Consider the following 24,118-nt stretch of genomic DNA (forward strand, 5'->3'; position numbering starts at 1 on the left):
CTTTTGGCCTCTCCAGTTTGTCACCTTGAAATACATAGGTCTCCCATAATCAGATCTCACTCCTTTACTTGCTGAATAGGCATGCTAAATATAGAAATCTGCATTTCTGCACTGAGAAATTGGTCTGCTGTGGCCAAGTGATTGTTTCACGTGACTCCATAGAGAGGTCATACAGACTGCAACTTCACTTTGGTCAGTGGTGGGTTTTTTAAGATCACGTTCTTAGCAATTGTAAGAACAAATAAATAAGTAATAATCCCTTCTCTGTTTGTAACTCCCAGCTTAGAAGCTTGGTAGTGAAACTGATTTCTTGACTGCATTTTATTTCAACTCCTTCCTCTCCCAATGCATCTATACGGTGCTGACTGCATGGGGAATAGTGACGTGGAGTTTATATAGGAATAGATGCACTGGAGCATTTGTTCTGGGGGGAGATTATAAATTTGCATGCACACAAATGCATGTGCACCGAATAAGAGAAGGGGAGGCATGAGACCTTGGAATTCTTCATCAGAAGGTGTTAATGACTCCACAGATGTTACACCATAGCAAACTTTGCTTTGCAGAGACTGGTTTGCGTTAGAAGACAGGCAGATATGAACAGAGCAGACCAGAATCTCTCCTGTTTTATCACTATACTGTTTCACTGCCTTCAGTGGTACAGTTAATATTTTGGGGCAGAAGAACAACTGATAAAGGTGCAGTGCAAAAAGCCTGAAGGAACACCTGATTTAAAGAAGAAAACATTTCTCTTCTTGCACTCGCTGTCCTGACGCATGATTCCTTTGAACCAAGGAACAGTTTCTGTTGCCCAAAGCAACTAAAGAAGGTGCAGTCCTAGGGAGTAGCGGGCATGAAAGCTTGAGGTGAATGGATATGAGTCTGGCCATACAAGGGGTAAATGGCACCTGAGGTAAAGCATGTGACGCAGTGGCGGTGGCCACTCTGGAGTGGTGCACGCCTGCAGTGTGTTCAGGTGTTAGTACAGCCACTCACAGGTACCACAGTAATTCATCTGGCAAGGGTAGAGTGAACTGTAAAGCTGACTGAAAATCAGGCTCCAGCCACACAGCAGCACAGGCATTTGGGAACATTCTGAGGGCTTCTTTGAAGAGTAATTGACTGGTTTTGTTAGAAATGGGAAATAAGGTTGTGCAAGAATTTTAGCAGCAGTAAAATTTGGGCTGGATGCATCCGCAGTACAATGCATCACAAGCCCTAAGTTTGTTTTCCATCCCACACTGGCCATGAATTGTTTGATGGGCTAACCTGCCCGAGTGGGACAGAGACAAGGTGGGAGGACACAGGGCTTGCAAGTTGAGTGCTCCATAATCCTGCTGCCACGCTGACTGTTCTCTCCTCCCCTCTGCAGGTGAGAAGCCTTACAAGTGCTCGTGGGAAGGGTGCGAGTGGCGTTTTGCACGGAGCGACGAGCTCACAAGGCATTACAGAAAGCACACGGGTGCAAAGCCCTTTAAATGCAACCATTGTGACAGGTAATGCAGCCTTCGAACACGGTGTTCAAGCAACATGTGGACTTTGTGAGCGGCATGGAGCCACCAGCTCCTTGAGACAAGAGACCTGGCTTCTAGCACAGGGGGCCCTTCTGGCCTCCTGACCCACTGCCTCAATCCCCGAGCCAAGGAGGGGCCCTTCACTCTGCCCATGTCCTCTCTGCCTCGGTGGCCAGGCAGGCTGGCAGAGGGGGAATACTTCCTAAGCAGCCTAAGGTGTTTCCAGCCCACAGCACAAAGATGTGGGACCAGGCGTTAAGTCTCACTGAAGCCTGCCAGTGTCTGTTGTGGGCACAAGATTCAGTCCATAGGGCAGCTCTGTTAATGTTGTTAAAGCAGAGAAGACATCCAGAGGGTCCTAGACCACTTCAGTGATGGACCTCTCAACAAAGCATCTCCACAGCTTTCCGTCTGCTGGTCCTATGAGCCTGCTGCCCGCAAAAAGGCAGAGCTCCCGCTGTTTGCTCTGCTTCATGGACTACCCCAAGCACTACTGCTGGCTGCCTGAATTTTGGCAGAGTGGGCCTCACAAATACATGGGTGTACAAATAGCGGGGATGGGGAGTGTGTGTGGCTGTTGTGCCACAGGTGCCCCAAACCTATACGAAACCTCTAGGAAAAAAGCACTTAATTTCTATATATGATCTGATCATTGTCTTCTCTTACCACTGAGTCCAGGGCTCTGTGGTTCCCCAGATGTAACAGGAGAATCAAAAAAAGACAGAAAAGGGCATGATTTTCAAAAGCACAAGAGTGATATAGACACATTTACAATTCAAGTTCATGGGGTTGTTTTGTGTAGGATCAGTGATCTCTGCACATTCCTGCTAATTAGTGAATCTTTTCCTACAGTTTTAAAACTGACCCTTGACATCTGTTTGACATGGGAAATACTCTGAACCTTCATTCTCTGTGGGCCCAGATTTGAAAGCCTGATAGGTGCCCAGAGTCAGGGTTCCTGAAGAGCCTGTCATGCAGCGGTCCTCTGGGCACTCAGAAATGAGGGGCCAGTTTTGCCTGGTGGTGCTGAGCATCCAGCCGCTCCCAGCGTGAGACGTGGTTGCTGCTGCTCACTACCAATTCCTTTTTGCAGTCCTCACGCTTTAGCTGCTTGAATGAACAATGAGCTCGTCTGAAAAATCTGGTCATCCTTGCTTGGTGCTGAGTGGTTTTGAAAGCTGGGTTCTTTGAATTTAGAAACAAAACCAAAAGAACCTCCCCCTCCTCATCTCCAATCCCAATTGATAACAAATTAGGGTGGAGCAAAAGCAATTACCCCTATAATGACTCTTGACAGCACTGACAGGATCGAACAATGAGCACTTCTCCCCCTCACACCCTTCCAGTTGGAGATTGGCAGTGCCCTGGGTGAAACCTCGATCCACTATTGAGTAATCAAATAATGTGCTTGCATCTGAACATGTTATCCAGCTAATCCTATTTATATATATTTTTTAAAGAGGCTTAAGAAAATTACCCATCTTTTTAATGCAGCACTAAGGTTCTCTGCTCTGATAAGGAAATGTTTTGTAATACAATAAAGGCTCTAGGAAGCCTCTGGGTACACCAGACCAGCAGAGAACATGCGTGGAGAGAGGATGTGTGGGACATAAACAAGGGACCCCATCCTTTTATGGGAAGGAAATTTGATCATTTTCACATCCTGCCTTTCCAAGAGCTTCATCTCCTTAAGTGCTTTTCTGCCCTTGTCTCCCCTCTTCCCATCCCCCTTCCCCCATGGAGGACTTCCTTTTGGATTATCTTTTGTTTTATCCCTGGATTATCTTTTGTTTGCTCAGAATGAGGGGCAGGATAAACCAAGTAGGGGCCTCTGGAGTTCTGCTTGTGTATCAGCATCTCTGTGAAGGAGAACAGTTACGTCCTCTGTAAATGTAAGGCATTGCTTTTCCTCTTCTTTCCTCTGAAGAGCATCCTGGCCCCCCTGCCCACCACCTGCCCACCACCCCTACACAGCTCCAGGTTTCTGTGTCAGGACAGACAATATTTTTAGCAGAGATCTAAAGAAAGAGCATTTTCAGCTCCCCAGTCTCTTTCAGCCCTTTAAGTATTCATTCTTCTCCCTCTACATACTATCCCTTCCTACCTAGTTTTTTTTTTTTTCTTTGACAGCCAACTCAGTCACTGCAGTCAAGAGATATGTTCCTGCAGTCATCTAATGCATTTTCTGCTCCTCAGCTGAATCTGTAGATGAAGAAAACATATTTATTAGTAAGTTAAAAGTGCTGGAGATTGTGCAGTGTTGAACTCCATGCACATACCATCTGTCTGTGGTGGTAGGAGACAGATTTGTCTTTACTTTCCTAGTCAGTTGTTGCAAGCTGGTAGAGTGATACTGCCTGTTCTTTTGGCCCATTCTGCCATATCACTATTGTTCCTTCTTTTCTCATTCACAAATCTCTCTACTACCACCTATTGCAGGTATCACCTCAAGCAAGCACTGAAACATGTGCCTAAATCTGTCCTTAACTATTTAGGCAGACTTTCAATGTTAAAGACACCCCTTCCTGAGCCAAGGTTCCCAGCTGGAGAATAGTTTCTCCCTAATTGAACTGCTACCCTTTATTGCACCCACCATTATTGACAGGAGCTGTGGTCACTCCCTTAGACATCCTGGCTTGCTAAACTTTAAGGAGCCTTTTGGAGCTCTTAACAACACTGACACAGCACAAAACATGTGCCTGTTGTTCAGAGGCTATAACTTGGCAATCAGAGCATGAAAGTGGTGATTCACGTAGCAAAGAAGGGGAATCTTGTGTGCACAGTCTGGCTGCAATTCTCTTCCTAGGCTGTTTTCAGATGCGTTTGTGTCTCTGACCTTCTGGCTGACATCAAAAGGTTATTCATATCCTCTGTGTACAGGTCAATTTTAAAACAACAGAGATAAGATGTGATACTCTCCTGCTGTCCCAGCCCTATCCCAACACCGTGCAGCCCACAGATCACATTGTTAGTTATAGCTGGCAAACTACCACTGGTTTGAGAAGCACCATATGTACTGCAAATGGTGTGTGGTTTGGTGGCAGCAGGGGAGAAAGCAGAATCAGCTAAAGTGGTGTGGAACGCAGTGTACAAGTCCCTAGTGCCTTCAAGACACCAGGGATGTGCTGGTTATTAGCATTCCCCAGAATTTTGCTCTAACACAGACTAGGGTTATGTTCCTCACACAGTGCAAGCCCTCAGCACTCCGAGGGGTAGAGGATGACAGGTAGTTGCTTGTTCTGCATAAATGTGTTTAGGAGACAGCAGCATAGTGCCAGACTGTTGGGGTATATATTCCTCTGTGTGTGTGTGTGTGCATGTACATGCACACGTGGTTTCCTTTTTGAAAGCAAGCTAACAGCATATTTAGCTGGAATGAACACATCCCACAGTGGAGAACCCACAGCTGGTAAGAAAGATGGCTGAGCAATAGTTTCTCTTCTCATTGTAGTTGCCTTCCCTCTTACTCCTGCAGAGGCTTGAGTGCCAAGCAATACCTTGTTGCTAAGGAGATAGAGCAAAAAGAGAAAAGAAGGCATCGTGTTTGGGAGCAAGAAATTTATGTATCACGCAACACTGTATGACTTTCAGAATTAGGGTATCTTTTCAAGCATAAACTGTCCTTTCTAAGAAGAGCTGGACTCGGGGTGGGACGATGGGGAAGATTGAGATGGGCCCATGTACAATATTCAGAGCTGATCTGGAACTGGAAGAGGTGTAGAGCCAGCAGTGTGGAGCAAGGTCTTGTCTCACAGGCAGGACTGGAGACCAGCAAGCTGCTATTTCTTAATTTGGGAAGAAAGGAATTTCCCCTGACAGTTTATCCTGTGAAGCCTCCTCCACTGCTGCCTGTAGTTGTACAAGGGAAAAAAAAAACGTGTCCACTAATCAATAGCTTTTTTTGACAGTGGGATTTAGCTGCAAAATTTTGTAGGGACTGTTTTACTATTGAAAATAAATGTCCACATCCACCAGCCTTACCAAAAGATAGAACTAACCAAACTGGTCAGCAGAATGTGGAGAATTAGTATTGTCCCATTTTATTAGCTGTAAACTAGCAAATACGGTATCATTTTATTAGCTATAAAAATATTCCAGGGCTGAAAAATACACTAGAAGCTAATACAGTGGTTTCTGGTGTGAAACAATGTATTGAATCAATGTTTTTAACAGATCTTGCTGTGCTGTGACTCAGCATACTTTTTCCTGGGTTGCATCTATACTAGAGACAATTGGAGAGGAAAAGCCATGCTTGGGTGGTGGTCTTATGACTAGTCCTAGACTGAAGTGCCAGCTGGTGCATGTCTTTTTGGCAGCCACTCAAGCTGTTGTTTTGTTTTGGCAGCCCTTGTAGCCCGAGCATGCTGCTTTCTCAGTTTAGACTGAGGAGAGAGATGTTGGTCCAAGGGTGTATTTTGGCACCCTAGGGCTAGAAAATTCTAGCTGTGCTGAGCCTGCTGTGTTGAAAGCCAAGTGCCCATTGTCAGATTCTTGTCTGTCTCACTGTGCTTCATGTAGGAGCTTGGAGGAATGCAGCATCCATCCTATTTTCAAGTCTTTCTTTTGAATTTTTGCCACTCTGAAGGTATTGACCCCCCTTGTAAGCTGCTACAAATCAGTAGAGGACAGCTGATTGAGCACAGCTATGCCTATCCACAGAAGATGACTGTCTACCTTTTCTTGCAAAACTTGCCTTTTTATGAGTTTCCTTTGTCTTAAAAATGTACCTCTTGATCACTGATCTCTGTGTGTAGATGCAGGTAGATTGCCCGTGATGGGGAATAATGCCAGCAGGACAGAAAAGATCCCCTAACTATTTAAAATCTCTTCATTTTTATAGTGCTTCTCTTTCTTAGCCTTTCTCTGCTTAGGGTGTTTATCCTCTGGGTATTTGCCTTTAGACTGAGTGTTCTTTTTTTTTATCTTTGAGTTTTGGCTTTTTTTTGCTGAGTAGTAGTTTAATTTGTTCTTTTACCTTCTTTCTGAAAAATATGAAATACTCAGCTACTGCTTTTTTGGAAATACATTCAGTTCCCATGTATGAGCTATCCAGATTCTCACAATAAGCCATTTGGATATTCTTCAGACCAGTATCGGTGGCTCTTTTATATTCTAAATCTGTGGGGCAGTGAAAAGACATTCCAGACAACTCAGTTTTGGAAGTATCTTTTCCTGATGCCCTCGAAGCCTACAAAAGCATTTTATTCAAAAGCCACAGATATGTGGGTTTTGTGTGATATTTATAATAGATTTTTTTGCTGTTAGTGAAAATAAACAAGCCAGTGTCTTGTGGCTTAGGGTGGAAAGAAGGCAAGCCAAGATTTGCAGGGAACTTGGAAACCTCCCATATTATAGTGCTCAAGTTGAAGTATCTAGTAGAAGTTTAATTTCTAAGAGTGTCTGAGTCCTGCCGCTCTGACAGTCAGGCTCCGTTTTAGGGCTTTGGGGTAGGCAGCCAGAACCACTGCCCACTTGTCCTGCGGTTTGCTCTCTGGTGCCACACGTATGTTTAATGACACTGTGATAGTGGATGTGAAATGGGTTGGTGCTTTCAATCCCATTTCTAATGGGTATGAAGTTGAAAAAATATTCTTGCTTATTGGCAGTCTTGATAAAATGGGGTATATATTGAATGACAGGGAAGGAAGGCACTCGTTCTCCTGAGAACTTACTCCCCTGATCACTCTGACAATATCTTGGTGTGAAGTGCCTGAATTTGGGCTGCTGTGAGTGCTGCTGTGAGCGCCCTGCAGCACGGCTACTACAAGGCAGCTGTTCTAGAATAGTAATTCCTGACTGACTCTTGGTGGTGTTGCTCTTCTCCTGGAGTAAGTCTGGTTTATTCTGATTATCTTAACCCACTTCCCAAGTGGATTAAGTCATTTCAGAAGAAGGCAGTCATAAGCCTTTAGAGAGGGAGTTAATCAAGAATAGATACTTCATTTCAAATTCATGCCCTACCTTATTCTCAATTAACTTCATGTTTAGACCAGCCCTTAAACTCAACTAGTTCTCTAGGGTTGCCACTCTAAGTCCATCTCATCAGCATCCATCTACATGCTCAGAATATCAAAACATTAAGTTTCCTTATGAGATGGAGAAAAATGGCTTTGTGGATAAAGAACAGAAGTTGAAAGCTTAATTCCTGGCATATTTTTTTTCTGGTTTTACCACATTTGTTGTGTCATTTACAATTTCTTTGCCTTCTCTGTCTCTCAGTTTTCGCTCTTACAAAATAGGGATAATACCTCATCTTCTCTCAACATCCTTCAGGGAGATAGCATTCATGAACATCCACATATTACCACCCAGATTCCCAGCAGAGAGAAAGGGAAAGATGTGTGGGCTGATGGATTGTCATCTCCAAATTCTGAACCAGCTTTCATAGAATCATAGAATCATTTAGGTTGGAAAAGAGTTTCAAGATCATAGAGTCCAACTGTAAACTTAACACTGCCAAGTCCACCACTAAACCATGTCCCTAAGCACCACTTCTCCACATCTTTAAATACCTCCAGGGACAGTAACTCAACCACTTCCCTGGGCAGCCTTTTACAATGACTGACAACCCTTTCAGTGAAGAAATTTTTCCTAATATCCAATTTAAGCCTGCCCTGGTGCAACTTGAGGCTGTTTCCCCTTGTCCCATTGCATGTTACTTGGGAGAAGAGACTGACCCCACCTGCCTACAGCCTCCTGTCAGGTAGCTGTGGAGAGCATGGAGGTCCCCCTGAGTCTTCTCTTCTCCAGACTGAACAGTCCCAGTTCCCTCAGCTGCTCCTCATAACACTTGCCCTCCAGACCCTTCCCCAGCTCCATTGCCCTTCTCTGGACACGCTCAGCACCCCTACATCCCTCTTGTGGTGAGGGGCCCAAAACTGAACACGGCATTCGAGGTGCAGCCTCACCAGTGCCAGGTACAGGGGAACAGTCACTGCCCTGGCCCTGCTGGCCATGCTGTTTCCGATACGAGCCAAGATGCTGTTGGCCCCCCTTATCTAGGGAGTTTTACAGAAGACAACAGAGACTTTTAAGAGCAGTAAGTATTTGGCTCAATGAAGTTGCATTGTTTTTCATTTTTGTATTTCAATAGCATATTGGACTGTAATTACACTAAAGTGCATCTGACATAAGCAAAAATGACATCTTTTTTTCCAATATACTTTTTCATTGCGGATGGTAAACATGCAAAACTAAAACGAGACAAATGTAATTCTAAAAGTTTTCCTTCCAGTTTGGAGCTGGAAATGAGAATTCAGCTCTCAAAACTGGCATCATACCTCTGTGCTTGTTGCAGGTTCTGGGCATTTGAGAAAGGTGGTGTTTTTTTAAACTGGCGTTGCTGAGTACTTGAGCAAAACTGACTTGTTTTATTTCATTTTTTTACATGCACACACACGCTTACACAAAATACTTGATTTTATACTGCAGGTGCATACATGAGCGCTCTTCCCTGATGTTTGATGCAGTGAAAGCAGAGAGAGGGAGGGGAACAGAGAAAGAAGAGTAGCCTATTTAGCTGCCAAAGAGCCAGGATATTGGCCGTCTGTGGTCACAGAGGTCAATCACACAGGGTTTGGTGGCAAACCATGCTTAATACAAGAGATGTCTCTAAACTTGGATATATATTTCCTCCTGTACATAAGGAGGAAGGAGCAGGAACCTTGTTTTCCCAAATCCTGTATTTATTTGATTTCCCACTTCCTTTATTTTGCAGGTGTTTTTCCAGGTCTGATCACCTCGCCCTCCACATGAAGAGACACATCTAAATATCAATCAGTTTGGTATGGATGTCATCTGAGCTAAGTGTTGTGAGATGAAAGTGGAACTCAAGTTACAATGTGCTACCTTGCAGGAGAAAGAACTTGATCACATGTAATCCTCTGTACAGAGACCACAGGCTCACACTGTCATGCACCCAATTATACTTCAATACGTACATTGGTTCTTCATGCCTTGCCCCAGCTGGATGGGAGAAGATGCAGGCGAGGAAGTGGTATAGAGGTGAAGTCAATGAGAAGGAACAATTGCTTACAGTACTTCGTCTCTCTTGGATTTGTCTCCTGTTTCTGCCAATGGAAATCAGAGAAAACAGAGGAGGCTTCCCTGCAGGTGGACGGCAGTAGGAGGGGCTTATTTAACTTGCTTCTCAGTGCAACTCAATAGGAGAATATGTCGTCTTGAAGTTGCATATTTGTAGCACTAACTTTCTTTTTAAATAGATGAGGGGAAAACAATGACCTAGAAAACCAAATCCCAGTTTGGTAGCCAAAATTAACCTCTTGGTTCGTTTGTTCTTTGTCTGAGAATTCCTAATGTTCAGTGCGTCAGACTTCTCACAGACAGTTTGACCTGTCTTGGTTTTGGTTCTTCTTCCTAGAACTGAGCTATTGAGATCCTTTTAAGTCAATACCAGTGGCCTTAATGGCAGTAGACTGTGGAGTGACACTTGTGACACAAATATCCTCGTTCTGGCCTGAGTTTATGTAGACTTCACGGAGGACTATATTTTTGTTGGTTGTTTTTATTTTAATTTTTATTTTGGCTATTGCACAATGTATGCACTAGGGACTCTGGAAGCTGCTGCCATGATGGCTAAGTGGCCAAGGGATAAACCCCTGAGAAACAGCACCTAATATCTCTGTAGGCCTCACCTTACTGCCATAGCTAGGACTTCTTGTTTATTTGCTGAACAAAAAACTTTAAAAGCTTATTTGGAAGCTTAAACATTTTTTCTCTTTTCTTCACGAACAAGTGATCTTCAGAACTCCTTGTCTTCACCTGGATATCGGTCTGGGACTGGCCACACAGGCATGACTACAGGATTCCTTCCACATCATGTGAGCATGTTAGCCACAACCCACAGTGACTTAGTGATGAATTTTGTTGCTTTTTCTTGCTGTTCTTCTATTAACCAATTTAAAATATTAGACTTTTGTTTGCGTAAAGAGCACCTGCAGACTTTAATTTAAAGCTAATGTTTGTTGAGCATCTTACAAAAAAAAACCCAAGCCAAAAATCCTACTCCAGTGTCTTGAGTGGGAAATCGAGAACCTCTTCCAAGTACAGTGGCTTCACTCAGCGTTAGCCTTTTAAAGTCCTCCTTTTCCATTCATCAAGTTGATGCTGTAGCCCACTCCTAAATGAAAAAATGTAACAGTGTGAACGGTGAAGGAAGGGTTGGAATTTACATACAGCAGTGAGGCTTTTCCAAATGATTGTCTAAAGTATTATTAACCTAGAGGTCCATTTTGGCCTACTCTGTGAACCATCAAGAAGTGGAGGTCTCATGCTCACCTTGTCAATCCTATTGATAATTTGATTTTGTTGGCTCAAAGTGGATTAAAGTCTTCATTACAAAAGAAAAACAAAAACATCTATCTTACCGTAACTTGCATTTGAAACTATTTGGCACTGGCCCTGACTCCAAAGACTGCATTTAGGACCATAAAAATGGCCTATGCAAGCAGGCAGGTGGTCATTAGGTTGTATATTTTGTATATTCTGGGACCATCCCTACAAGATGTGTCTAGAAATGAAACAAAACAGCACGTGGTCCACAAATGGTTGCTGCTCTTTTATACTGTATTAGCCAACTGCCCTTCTTTGACTGTTTTGACTCATTGACTGTTAAATATTTCCCTTAATTTGTGTATTGGGAGGTAAAACTGTACTCTTGGGGGAAAAGAGAAAACAAGAAACTCGATAGATGTTTAAGAGCCGTCACCGGGATCCTTGGCACTTGAATTCTCAGCATTTTACAACCTTTGGTTCCAGTGAGAGATTGAATTTACTCAAAAGATGCTGAATTTCCTCACAGTTTTCACAAAACACTGTGACTGTCGACTGAACACTTTGGGGACAGGGGGGAAATACGATGTCTGGCCCATATGGCATGAAATATGGACCAAAATCTAACCATCTTTTAGGGACAATGATGTAACATTCATAATAAAAGCATGAGAGAGAGCAAGAGAGAGAGTGAAAGAAAGACAGAGAGAAAGAGAGAGAGAACGGAAATTGAGTTTATTCCAAAGATTTAAAACTAACTATACTCTATATGTGTATATATATATGCTTATATATATATGTATACATTTAAAAATTGCGGAGCACTGCTTGCTGACAATCTCGTATTTCTCTAGTTCTGTATTTGCATACTTTTTATGGCCATTCCACCCAGTTGTTCCACTGGGACTGAGGGCCCTAGAATCCAATTTGTGTTGGAATATATAGAGCATCCTGCCAGATGTCTAATGGGAACTGAAACCTCAGCTGTGTGAAACTGTAGAGCATCCAGTCAGTGCATTAGATTAACAAAAGGATAAGAGAATCCTAGACTTCCATTACTGTCGTGTCCTACAGTGTGTGCTCTCAAACCCACCACTATGATACTCATTGGCTGTGAACCTGCATAAATATCCTCCTTTGACCTCTGAACACAACTGCCTTTAGACATGCTATTACTAGTCTAAAAACCTTAATTATTAAGTGACAGTTTAAGTACCAGACTCTATTGAAAATGGAAAAAATCAAGCAAGATTGTTTATTTACTTCCAGTTGTCATTTATGTATGGTCTTGTTGACATCTTATTTAAATATGGTAGGACAAGGGCCCCATGGAAAAAAAACATGCTGAAATGTCTGATTATTTTGTTCTAGAGGCAGGCCTACCTCTAAGTCATGGATCCAAATAGCCTAAAAAAATTAGAGAAAAGAGGAATAAGAGACTTAACCAGATTTGAGATTTCTCAGGCTCCCTCTGTGGCAGGTTTTGAACTCTGAAGCCAAATTTTGATGTTTGGGACCATCTCTTCTGTTTGTAAACAGAGATATTTTTCAACTGTGTACATGGTGTCCTTAGTCAATCTCTGGACTTCGGTTTTTGGGTGCTTATATACAAGTGTCTTAGTCATTACTAACATTTTGAACCACAGCTGGTATTTGTAGGAGTTGGAAAGACATAATTAGTGACACATTCCAGGATTCGTTTTTTACAGTAAGTTTTGTTTCTTTGCAGATTTTTAAGCTGTGCCCTTCAAACTTGTGTAATCTGTTACAGCTGGAACCTTTTTGGGCCCTGTGTCTCCTTCCTAAAGTTGTACAGTTGTCCTCTATTTGTAAACTATGAGTAGAAACAGACTAATGAGGAAAGGCTAAACCTCTCTGTAAGGCTTCTTGGAAGCAAGCTGAGGATTGGGTTATCCAGCTGTAGAAAGGAGAAGCTTAACTTTGTTTCCTTCATGCTTGTTTTATGCCTATTTGCAAAAGAGAAGCCTTTATAAGAAAGTCAGATTGTGATTTCCAAGGCCATGGAACTGTAGGATGAGAACAAATTGAGACAAAAATCTCACAAATACTGTACACAGAAGAAGCAACTAAAGCAAATGTGAGTTTTTGTGAAGAGCTGAATAATATTTTGGAGCAGAGCAGTCAATCATAGAATCATGCAGGTGAGAAGGGGCCTCCAGAGGCCATCTTGGCCGATCTCCAGCTAGAGCTGGTTGCTCAGGGCCATATCCAGCTGTGTTTTAAATATCCCCAAGAATGGAAATTCAACAACCTGTCTGTGCAAGCTGGTCCAATATTTCACCACTCTTATGGTTTAAAAAAAATAATTAAAAAAAATCCATGTGTCATGTAGGAATTTTCTGTGTTCCAGCTTGTTTTCATTGCCTCTTCCACTGTGCACCTCCAAGAGTCTAGCTTCTTCTCTACACCCTCTGTTAGGTATTTGTAGACAGCAATAAGATCTACCCTTACTCTCTTCTTCCTAAGATTGGACCATGTCTCTCAGCCTCTCTTCATCCATCACGTGTTCCAGAACCTGGTCTCCATGGTGGCTGTCTTTTAGACTTGCTCCAATATGTCAGTAATTTTCTTATAACGGGGAGATCAAAACCAGACAGAATATTCCAGATCAAGATGTGCTTCATATGTTACAATGTTGATATAATTCATTTATTCTGGATTTTTCCATTATCCAGTTAAGACGAGCTATACTGTATGACAAGATTCTATTTTGAAAACTAACTTACGAAAAATCATTTAGGAAGTACCAGTATAAAGATTTTTCTAATCAGATTTCTTGTGTCTGTGTATAAAAACATGGTTATAGAAATGTGCTTTCTCTACTGCCGTCTTGAGGCCTGGCATGCAAAATTCTGTTTTACCAACTTAATCATTGCTGGTTTACCTTCAACTAAAAAAATGTATCATTTTAGTTGTACAGTATCAATTACAAAGACACATGATGCTGTTATTTTAGTTACTTTTTAGACCAAAACAACACTTCGGTGTGTCTTTGTTCTGTTTGTTTTCCCCCTTAGAGCAACCTAAAATATGACATGTATTTCATAAAGATTGGTCTAACAGAAAAGGGCATTCCAGAGTCCAGAGTATTTTTCATTATCTTAGAGTTGTTCTTTTTCAATACCCAGTACTCAGTCTAGAAAATTATATTACCTGGATAAAATGGCAAGTGAAGAAGAGAAGGGATGGACTGAAATCCTAGATTCTTTCAATGGCTTGGACGAGGCCCTGAGCAGTCTGATCTAACTAAACTGTTTTTTAGACAGAGGGTTAAATTAGGTGCCCTCCAGAGGTACCTTCCAACATTAATTTTTCTGTGTTTCTATGATTCATTTCAGAGCTCTCACTGATTAAATGTGTACTTTAAATAGTTCTTCCCAGGCTTGTGCTGGTGGAACAGACTGTAGGACAGGTCTGTAAGGTTTCTCTCAAACTCTGAGAGTTTCATCCTTATTAAACTTTATAAGGCTTCTTCATGAAGAACACTTAGGAGGAAATCTTAAAAAAAACAAACCCAAACCCTTAGCAAACCAGCCTGAAGCAATATCAAATCATGAGATACGCTGCAGCTGCAGGGACCAACCAGATACTATGGAAACAAGTTTGCTAGCCTGGAAGACCCATATGATGTCTCAAAAATGGTTTCCAGGACCTGAAACCTAAGCTAACATATATTTCTATAAAGGTGAAAATAAAATTATTGGGTTTTTTCATTCATTCTTAGTTTCCTCAGACTTTTGGAATTGGGTTTACTGTTTTTTTAGGTTAGCACACTTTCACTTAATACTTGGAAAGCACTGACCAAACACAAATGGGGAAGAAGAACCTGAATGCAAGAGGAGCCCCCAGGTCCTTGCTTTTGGAACTGTTTTAACTTCAGGAGTAAAAAGACAACTAATCACTAAGGGTGTATGGCTCAAATGGGAGTTGATCAATATGATAGTTGCAGTGACTGAGTGTATCTTACCTCTGACCTTTCTGATATCTACAGAGTCAGGCTTTCTCGCTCATTTTTACCTGGCCCTAGACAATTTGGGCTTTTTAGCTGTCTCTAATACAAAGGTTGCTCCTCCTCTTTAACATAGTTTGTTTATCTGTGTACAAAAGAGGTCATAATTGGTGCTTTTGACAAAACTGATGAAAATCCAATTTGCTTAAGTGTTTCCTTTTCTCTGCCTGTTCCCTTAATGTATGTCAAAACCTATAAATCTAAAAAATTAAAAAGAGGAAAGATTTGTAAATAATTTCATGTTACTAGGCCAGCACCCAGTGGATCAAGGGCTTTTATTCTTGATTTCATTCAGGACTTGGCACATCCTATCATTCCATCTAGTAAGACTGTTTTTAAGCTTTCATATCCTGGGTGACGCCTCTAACCCAACAATCTTTTAAAGTACTTTTTGCTGATTTCAGATTGAATTGCACTTGCAAAGATCCCCACATTTTGCAAAGAACAAAAAACAATGCTTGACAATAACTCTATTTAACTCTGTCTTGAAAAATGAAAATTATTTCCTCCCAAGATAGTACAACTACTCATTGACAAATCTTGCCTGTCTTTCATTAGCATTAAATCTACGCCTTCCTGAATGATCCTTTCCAGATCAAGGTTGGATATTCTTCTTACTTTTGTCACATTTGAGTCTCTTTTTATTGATAGTTTAGGGTGGACTACGGCAGTCTTTCTCCTCCACAGCTCTGCGCTGGCTTCAGTGGCAAGATTTAGCATTGTAGAACTGTAGAATCCAGCCTACCATGTACTAAGATGTGTCTTGTAAAGCTGAGACTTTCCTCCTCCCATAGAGGAAGAAGTCCAAGACATACTTGTGCTATATAAGTTATATATATAATGATAGAGTTGTATATATAAATTATATACATAAAAATGTGGAGACGGGGGGATAGGCTGGCTTTATCACCTCAAGAATGGGTTTCCCTACCTGAAAATTTTCAAATGCAGGCATCATTTTTCAAACAGGATTTTATAATTTTCCTTAATGCTTGTTAATGGCATTTTTGGTGTAATAATTGAAGTTGGAACTCTTCACGATTTTCAAAATGAAAGCTTTGATGATTTTTTTTAAGTGCTTTGGTCCTAACTTCTGTATACTGCCAGGAAACATTTTCTCCACCCTGTCTCTGTGTGGGTGTGGATGTACAACAGTATACTGTATATACCTACACAGAAGAGGAAACTGAGCTACTGACTTACAGTTTGTAGTAGCCAACCGTGCCTATTGCTTTGATTTAGGGAGGGCACTTGCTGTTGCCATTGCATTTTAGGAATCATGTCAGCTTCTGTAGAAGAACTTTCAACATTGCTGGAAAATACATGTTGCTGTGTACCGTGAATGAGTAGGCTGCAAATGTGGGGATTGGGAGGGGAAGTGGGAAGGGTTGTGCGTGTGAGGGCTTAGCACGTACACACTAAAAGCGAGCTAAAATGGACAGAAAGGTGACAGTTTTAGCCTTTATTGTTGGGCTTTCGGGGAAATGAAAAGCTAGCACGCAGTCCCTGGAAGGCCTGATGGCTGAAGGGCTGATCTTTATATTTTGCAACATACATTTTACCCACCGCTCTGTATTTTAAACCCCAGGCCTGTCAGATTCTGGAAGTAGATCAAAACACTGGTTTAAACACTACTTTGTTACCAAGGCCATGTCTCTACCAGGGAAGTTGCCCTGTATTAAAATACCAATCTAGTTGCAATCACTTTGTAGCTGCACCTATTAACTTGATTGCCTGGACTGAGTTTGCATTAGCATCCTGTGCAGTTAAGCTGAAGTGTAGGAAATGCTTCAAGCAATTAAGATACCTCTACAGGAAGGTTCTTGCACCAACGTAAGTACCTAATTTTGAAATCACTGCATATAAACCATGACAACTTTTCTCTTAGAAACAAGGCCTTAGTTTAGCATGTCTACTCATCTAGTTGAAAAAATAATAATGCAGTCTGAGATTTTTTTTCTTGCTTTGCAAAGTGGCCTGTTTTCTTTCTTGTCCTTTGAAACCTTTCTTGCTCTCTACTACACATTAGTTTTTTGTTTGGGGGATATTTTTTTTTAGCAACAACAACAACAAAAAGTATGAATGCTCCTATTTAAAAAAAAAAAAACAAAAACAAAACAAACAACATTGCTTGAAGGACTTTCATTTTGCACTATAATTTTTCTTTTACCAGATGTGTCTGACAAGTGCATTTTGGAGATGCCCTCGGTCACGTTCTCTCAGGCCTACTCTGGTATTTCTAATATATCACGGAAGTACCCAATCTTGTAGCCCTCAGTTCTGCCTTTTTTTGACATTTTATTTTTTTTAAGCTTTTTATATATATATATATATAAATATATTACTTTGTCAGTTTTTTTGCTGTACAAAAAGTCTTAAGATTTAAAAATATTATTTGTATTATATGATGGTGGTATGTTAATGTTACAAAATTATTAATGAAGAAAAAATTTATTTTTGTTACTGGTCTGTTTCATAATTCTTTTTTAAATTGGTATATTGTAAGATATCTATGCAAAAATGTTATGTGACGCATTTTTATTTAAGAATGTAATATGTGTAATAAACAGTAGAATGTGTTTGGCCCAACAGTGTTTAGTGTGCCTTGTATATTATTTCTTTATAAAAACTGTGAAGAGTGAAATGGCTTTTGAGTATCAGTTAAGGCTATGGTTCTGTAAACGGTTACTGACACAAAATATGTAACTTCTAAGTATGCTTTAGCTTATCAGAATCATATTTTTGGATTTAAATGATTTCTTTTTCTTTAATGTATTTTATAACAGTTGAAGTGTCACTTATATTCATGCCATATCACATGTTACTTTTGGAAAAGATGCTCAGGAAGGAAGTTCTTATTCTTAAACGCTGACCAGACTTGGCTTGTAATACTGCTTCTGTTGGTGTCAGTGACTTCTGGTATTTGACAGTTTACACTGGTTGAAGATTTCAGCCACTATTATTTTTGTAAAAGACACAGAGAACACTTGTATTGCATTTTCGATACATTTTGTTGGTCAGTGGTCAAAACAGGACTAGACTTTGAGGCTCCTGAGCACTAGTGCTATGCTCTAGTCCATGTATCAAGAGTGCAGTATTGTTCTCTTTCCCTGGTCTCAGTCATTTAGTCTCCCTCTTTAATGTCTGCAGAGTTGCAAGCACAGTTGAATCCACCTGGATGCTCAAGTACTAAAAAGTATTTAGGCAGTAAAACCAGTAATTATGAGCACAATCACTTTGCAGTGTCACGGCATAAAATGAAATTACTTCTTCAAGTCAAGCTAGTATCCCTTTACGTTTTTGCTGTCTTGTGTTCACGCACTGCAGCAACCTCAATGGGCATTGCATATGAATGTCCTGTAGGGCTCGTCTGATGCCAGCTTGCTAGGTTTTATTTCTGGGACAATATGCCTCACTTTCCCTGTTGGGAAACCTGCTAGGACTGTTTATGTCAGACAGACAGAGGGTAGGGTTTCCCTCCTGACATCTGCGTCTAGAAGCCAGATGACCATTCTAACGTGCTGATTTATACTCCCTCTGTAGCTAATGAAGAGACACATACCCAGATGTGACTCACTCCAGGGGATGAGTTGAATGCAAAAGGAGCTGAGGTGACATCAAGCATTTCTGGAAAGCCACATGGTAAGTTGGAAGACGAAAGTTCCAGTGATGTCCAAGCCTGCTCTGGTCACTCAGGTTGTACCAGATGTTTAGTGATGGACATAATTTGCATTGTTTGGATGTATGCTAATGAATGCTCTTGAGCACAGGAAAAGGGCTCAGTACAGGTCAAAATGTTGGGCTTGTGTTCCAGAAAGTCAAAACCACACAGTGCTCTTGCTGCTTCAGTGTGGCCATGATACCTTGGTGTCTTACAGAGTGTGAGGCAGCCAGTTGTTACAGAGTTTTTGGCATCCTACCATGAAAATACAGGCTGAAAAAAAAAATGGTTTCTCTTGTAGATTGAAGTACTTGTATGAAGTAGGTATGAATGAAGTTATGTATGACACAGAATTCTTTCTGAAAATAGAATTTATAGCTGTTTTTCTTGTAAAGACAAGGTCCAGGTTCCTTCACCTTCTCTCTTCCTTGAAAACCTCTGGAAGCTTTTAGCATCTTGCCTGCCTTGAGCTTTTTGACAGTTACATGTCTATATGTCTAGGTAAAGATACTTCTAGCATAAATTAGTCCTCTGCTCTCCACCTGTGAGAGGGACTTCCAGAGAGTTCTGGAACAACCCCGTTTTGAAGGAAACTTTGGGGCAACTTCTTTGGCCTGTATTCAACTGGCATGAATTGGAGGGAGGATTATCATTTACAAGTAAACATATAACCAGTTTGTTTTCCAGGAACTTCCAGAAAATACAATACATTACTATAATACACTTTGTCTTAGAAGCAAGTAGGTTATTAATCTGCAGGAATAGCTGTCAGACACTTCCCCAGCCTGGAGGCCAGAGAAAAGAGATACTGTGAAAGAACTTCTGTCTGAAATTGTTCAGGTAGCACATGGTCACGCACCTTGAGCAACTCCCACTGTCAGGGTGCAGAGTTCTCTAAGGAAAGAAAAATGTATTCATTTCTAGGGTTAGACTACGCGTAAGACCATCCTGTGGAGCTCATCTGATGCAAACTCATTGTGTCCAAACTTTGTGTGACTTTTCAGACACAGTTCCTCTCCTTCAAATGCATCTCAGCTGAAGCAGAGAAGGGCTGAAGAGTCCTCACCCCCTTCTGAGGCTGTAGGAGGCTGAGCGAGCACTGTCTAGGCATGACTGCAGCACGTGCTATCTGGTGGGCAGCTTACTCTAGCACATGAGGTTGCCATAGGCATTAGTTTCCTCAAGTATCTTCTTTTCCAAGCTACTTCAGCTGAGAAAAAGCCTTCCCATGAAACTTAGAAATGTAAGTTTTTCTCCACACACACCCCTTTTTAAATTATTTTTGCTTTACCTCACCTTTTCCTAGTGAGAGTAAATAATGAGAGCAGAATTAAAAGTGAATGAAAGTGAGGGTTTGCCACCAGAATTATGCTATTTTAAAGCTTTTTACAAATATCTGTAATACTTCTGAGTTTAATTAAGTTTGAAATATGTCACTCAGTTTTGATAAGAAGTAAATAGTTTTTCATTAACAGTTTCTGACCACCTGGCTGGAAGTCTTTCCAGAAGCCCAGTTGTAAGCCATCTCTGCTGATGGAGAGCTTGTGTACCTCATCAGCTGACAAGTGCTGACAGCTGACAAGGGTTATCAGAACTATGGCTTCTAGGGGCCTTCTTGTCCGTGGCTTATCCATTGACTTCAGTTTTCTGGAGATCTTCTGTCTGAAACCATAACAGGCACATGCTGTTTTCAGAGATCCTTCCTCATGTTCCCCTGCAGCATGGTTTCAGATTCATTGTCTGCTTATATTCTGGTTGGTTAATGTTCAGTGATGGAGAGGCAATAAAACTGAGCAAGATGAAGTTGTGCTATACCTAGTTAGTCTTGAGTTTAAAATTCCTCAGGACACTCTTCCAAATTCAGTCAAATTTACCTCTATCTGCTGGATTTCTGGTGGACTTTTTGGGGGTGCAGACTGAACAAAAGCATCCCAAACAGCTGGAAGGGTTACCTCAAATTCAACTTGAGTGCCTCAAATAATATGGAGTGTGGGGACTAGAAATGAAACTTCCAATCCAGGCAAACACCTTCTGATCCAAGGCTCCTATCTGATATTTTGATTTTACTGAGGTAATCGGAAGGCACTTTTCCCCTCAGGATCCAGTCTATCTGGTGTTAGCAAAACTAGGACCAGAACCAATCCTGTAAGTAGACAGAAGTATGGTTGAGTGATACCATTTTAAAAGTATTTGGGGATATTCAGGAAGGTTCTTCGAGAAATAGGAAATTTCCTGCCCTTCAACAAAAGCCTTTTTACCCTTTCAACAGAAAACCGCAAAATAAATACAAGTTCCTAAAAGTCAGTGATGAGAACCCTGGCCTTCTGAGATGAATGTTTTGGTCCCTGAAGTGTATGCTTCTTTCGATCTCTTTCCTGTGACCCTAAAATACTGTGGCTAGCTGATGGTGGCAGGAGGAGCTGCTACAAGGAAGCTAATTTGGAAGAGGAAGGAGGGCACAGCCCTCAGGATCAGAGCAACGCCTAATGCTCTGGGAAACAGCAAGAGCTGCCAGGCTATAATCTAAATGCACTTCATGAGCTCTGGCACCAAATGGAAGGTCTCAGCTACAGATCTTTTATCTCCATGTGAAATCACGTGAGTAGCTCCAAAGCATTGCCAGAAACACCCTGAAATCCCAAGTAACCATCATTAATAAATCTGTTTCTATGCTTTTTCTTTTCTGATGTTTATCTTATAAACATTTCCCTAAAACCTCTCGGGTCACTCTGAACCTCCTCATCTCTCTCCTTTTTCAGGTTTTCATGCTGCCAGATGACAGTTTCCCTCCTTAGCCCAAGACTATAACCACCCCTTTACGTTTAACTGATTAATTGATATTTAATGATTAAATTATTATTTAATGATAAACCCAGTTTTCTTCATTGCTAAGGATGAGTTACAGGCAGCTAAAGTGATCACTGTTTAGAGACCTGAGAAATAAAATTGTGGCTGGGTCGCCATGCACCTCAGAGAATATAACTTATGTACTGGTGAGTCAGTGGTGTGACACCCAAGGAATGTATGTGCTTGTCCAGTGTAGTCCTCCCTCGCTCAGAGACCCCATTCCTAAAAGGTTAGTTAGGTGTTCCCCCGGGCTACAGCACAGCCTGGATCAGGGGAGAGGGGCTCAGCGATACCCCCTACCCCCAGGAGGCAGACGGCCGCCATTTTGAGAGGCAGGGCCTGAGGCGGGGCCTCTCTGGCCCCTGCGGTGTGGAGGCGCTGAGGAGAGGCACCTCAAAATGGCGCCGCTCTCCCCTCAGGTGTCCTAGCAGCAGCCGGCCTGTCCCCTCGCGCACCTTTGGGTATTGATGGCGAGCACTAGGCTTGCTCAGTGCCTCAGCAACTGGAAATTGTGGCAGTAACAGCAGGAGCATTAAGGTTGAAGGGAAGTGTAGGGTGAAATGTTCTTCTGTCAGGTGGGTATTTTCCCGGCATGTGGAAGCGATGGCACCCTTTTTCCGTGCAGTGGTTCTGTCACCCTTCTGTCCCCATCCCATACTTCACTGTTTTGGCGTCCCTCCTGCAAAGCTAGCCAGGCTTTCTGCTGAGCCGTGAGGGTTTTCTTTTCACAGTGCTGGTAACCAAAGAACTATAAAATGCCACTGTGTTCTTCACGGTGAGGATTGCTATTAACACTCATTTGCTTTTCTCTCAGCATTTGTGATGTTGGGTGCCTGCCCTCCCAAGCCACGACACGGATAAAAGCCAGCCACCTAGGCATCCACGGGTCACATTTTCATTACTAAATCCTACAGGGCTATAGCCTAGTTATTTGTACTGTTAAGTTGCTGGGATGGCCCTGTCAGCCAGACCCCACAACACCGCCCAGGGGGTGGTTCAGGGCTAGCAGGTGCCCAAAGGCAGCCCAGGTGTGGGCACTGTTTTGGGAGATTTTGTGGGGAAAGGTAAGAGATTTCAGTGGTGTGAGACATAAGCCATGTGGAGCCAGTCAGCCTCAGGGCCAGAGAAGGCCCCAGGTGTGTTTACTTGTCTGTGTGAATGCCACCAGCACTCCCACACAGTGCCATTCTCTCCAGCAGCTGCTGCTGGCCTCTTTCAATGACTGCAGCTGTCTGTGAGGACAGGGGGACAGGCTCACAGGAGGTGTGTCACTGTGATCAGGTGTTGCCTGAAATCAATTGATCTGTGGGGGGAGAAGATAGCTGTGCTGCTCTCGGAACACAGCCTCTGGCAGCCAGGCTGCTCTGGCTTGGTGCCTCAGATGTCTGCCACGGCGAAGAAGCTTCAAGATGGTGGCTGTGCCAGCAGTAGCTGGGATGGCCGCCAGGCTGGGCAGACCTCCTCCTTCCACTGCATGTGCTTGGTGGTGCCAGGCAGTGGGAGGTAAGCACATGCTCCAGAAGGAAGCTGGCCCACCATCGTGGGCAGGTGAAAAACACATCCATAGGCTGAACAATCTTGTTCAACCCCTGGGTAGTTACTGCCTGACAAACTTAAGGAGGGCAGTTTTCCCTTTGATGTTAGTGAGAATCCCACTGTACGCATACAAAGGGGAGAATGTACCCCTAATTAATCAGAAATCACTGGCAGCAGGTCACTGTGTCAAAAGAGTTTTGGCTGCACGTTCCTCACGGTTCAGAAGGGCCCCATTTCCACACAGGGAAGGACTTGCTTGGAAGCCGTATGAAAAGATGAAAAATAGTCAACAACTCTGAGAAAATTGCCTGTATGTTTATGTCAATTTAATGAAGAAATATACACTCCATTTTAAATGCCTTCTTCGTTTATTTTTTTTACAGAAGAGAAAAGGATGAAGAGGACACTGAAGACAAAACATGCAAAGAAAACCTCAACTCAAGTTTGGTTTTAAGTAGAGCAAGATGTTAGTGGAGCTGTATGGCAAGGAACTGTACCAGAATTTGGAAGTGCCAGACCGTACCTATACCACAGCAGATATTTTAGGTAAATTTAACTAAATATTATCGTCTTGTATTGGCTCAATTTTAGTGATGAGTTTAGTGAGGTTTTGTCCTGTGTATGCTCCTATATAGCACAAGTGTAGTATGCCCATGGAATTCACTTGCTCTATGGCTCTAGCAAACACACAGCAAGGTGTTAATATCTGCATAAGACATTTTGCCTGAGGGATTCTGCTGTGAAAGGCTAATACTGGTTTCTTCTTTCGATGAGGCAAGTTCAATAATTAGCAGTAAGCAGTGGGGAGAGGGTTTTACTGACAGTAGCCAAGCCCAAGGAGGACAGTTTGAACTAACATTTGCTGTTACTGAATTCTTGCTAAATCCAGATTCTAGGAATTTACAATGTAGTCTGCAGAGTGTTTGAGTTGACTTTGACGCCAAGTTAGGAAAGGCACCTCTCCTTGAACAAAACCAAATCCACACAACTGTATCCATTGGTTACAATACCCTTTATTATAAGTAAAGCAACCAATTTTCTCCAAGGCATGGAGTGCCTTCATTACTCCTTGTGTTGATTTTTTTCTGAAAAAAATGTGTAAATAGTTTCAGAAAAATCCATTATTCCAGTAGAAGGATATGACCCTCAGACAGCTCCATAATTTTAATTTGTCTGATTATGGTGACATGCAGTGGCATGCCTTACAGTGTGATGGGACTGAAAACAAGAAGAATCTGA

The 24,118-nt window shown here is 42.1% G+C and overlaps 1 protein-coding gene across 6 annotated transcripts in view; it reads left to right on the forward strand.

The window, feature by feature from the left end:
• The window catches only part of KLF7 (KLF transcription factor 7), a 112,389-nt gene that overhangs the window by 48,289 nt on the left and 39,982 nt on the right, over window positions 1-24,118 (forward strand). For 2 of the 6 annotated variants that reach the window (XM_056348983.1, XM_056348984.1), the window contains exons 3-4: window positions 1,373-1,496; window positions 9,232-17,426. In XM_056348983.1, the coding sequence (XP_056204958.1) occupies window positions 1,373-1,496; window positions 9,232-9,283 (176 nt within the window). In that variant the 3' untranslated portion in view covers window positions 9,284-17,426. Of the gene's footprint in view, window positions 1-1,372; window positions 1,497-9,231; window positions 17,427-18,378; window positions 18,478-23,262; window positions 23,426-24,118 lie in introns of those variants that run through there. The other 4 variants (XR_008823496.1, XR_008823494.1, XR_008823495.1 and 1 more) reach the window with 4 other exon arrangements.

The sequence above is a fragment of the Falco biarmicus genome, chromosome 8 (assembly GCF_023638135.1).
Source record: "Falco biarmicus isolate bFalBia1 chromosome 8, bFalBia1.pri, whole genome shotgun sequence".
NCBI classification, from domain to species: Eukaryota; Metazoa; Chordata; class Aves; order Falconiformes; family Falconidae; genus Falco; species Falco biarmicus.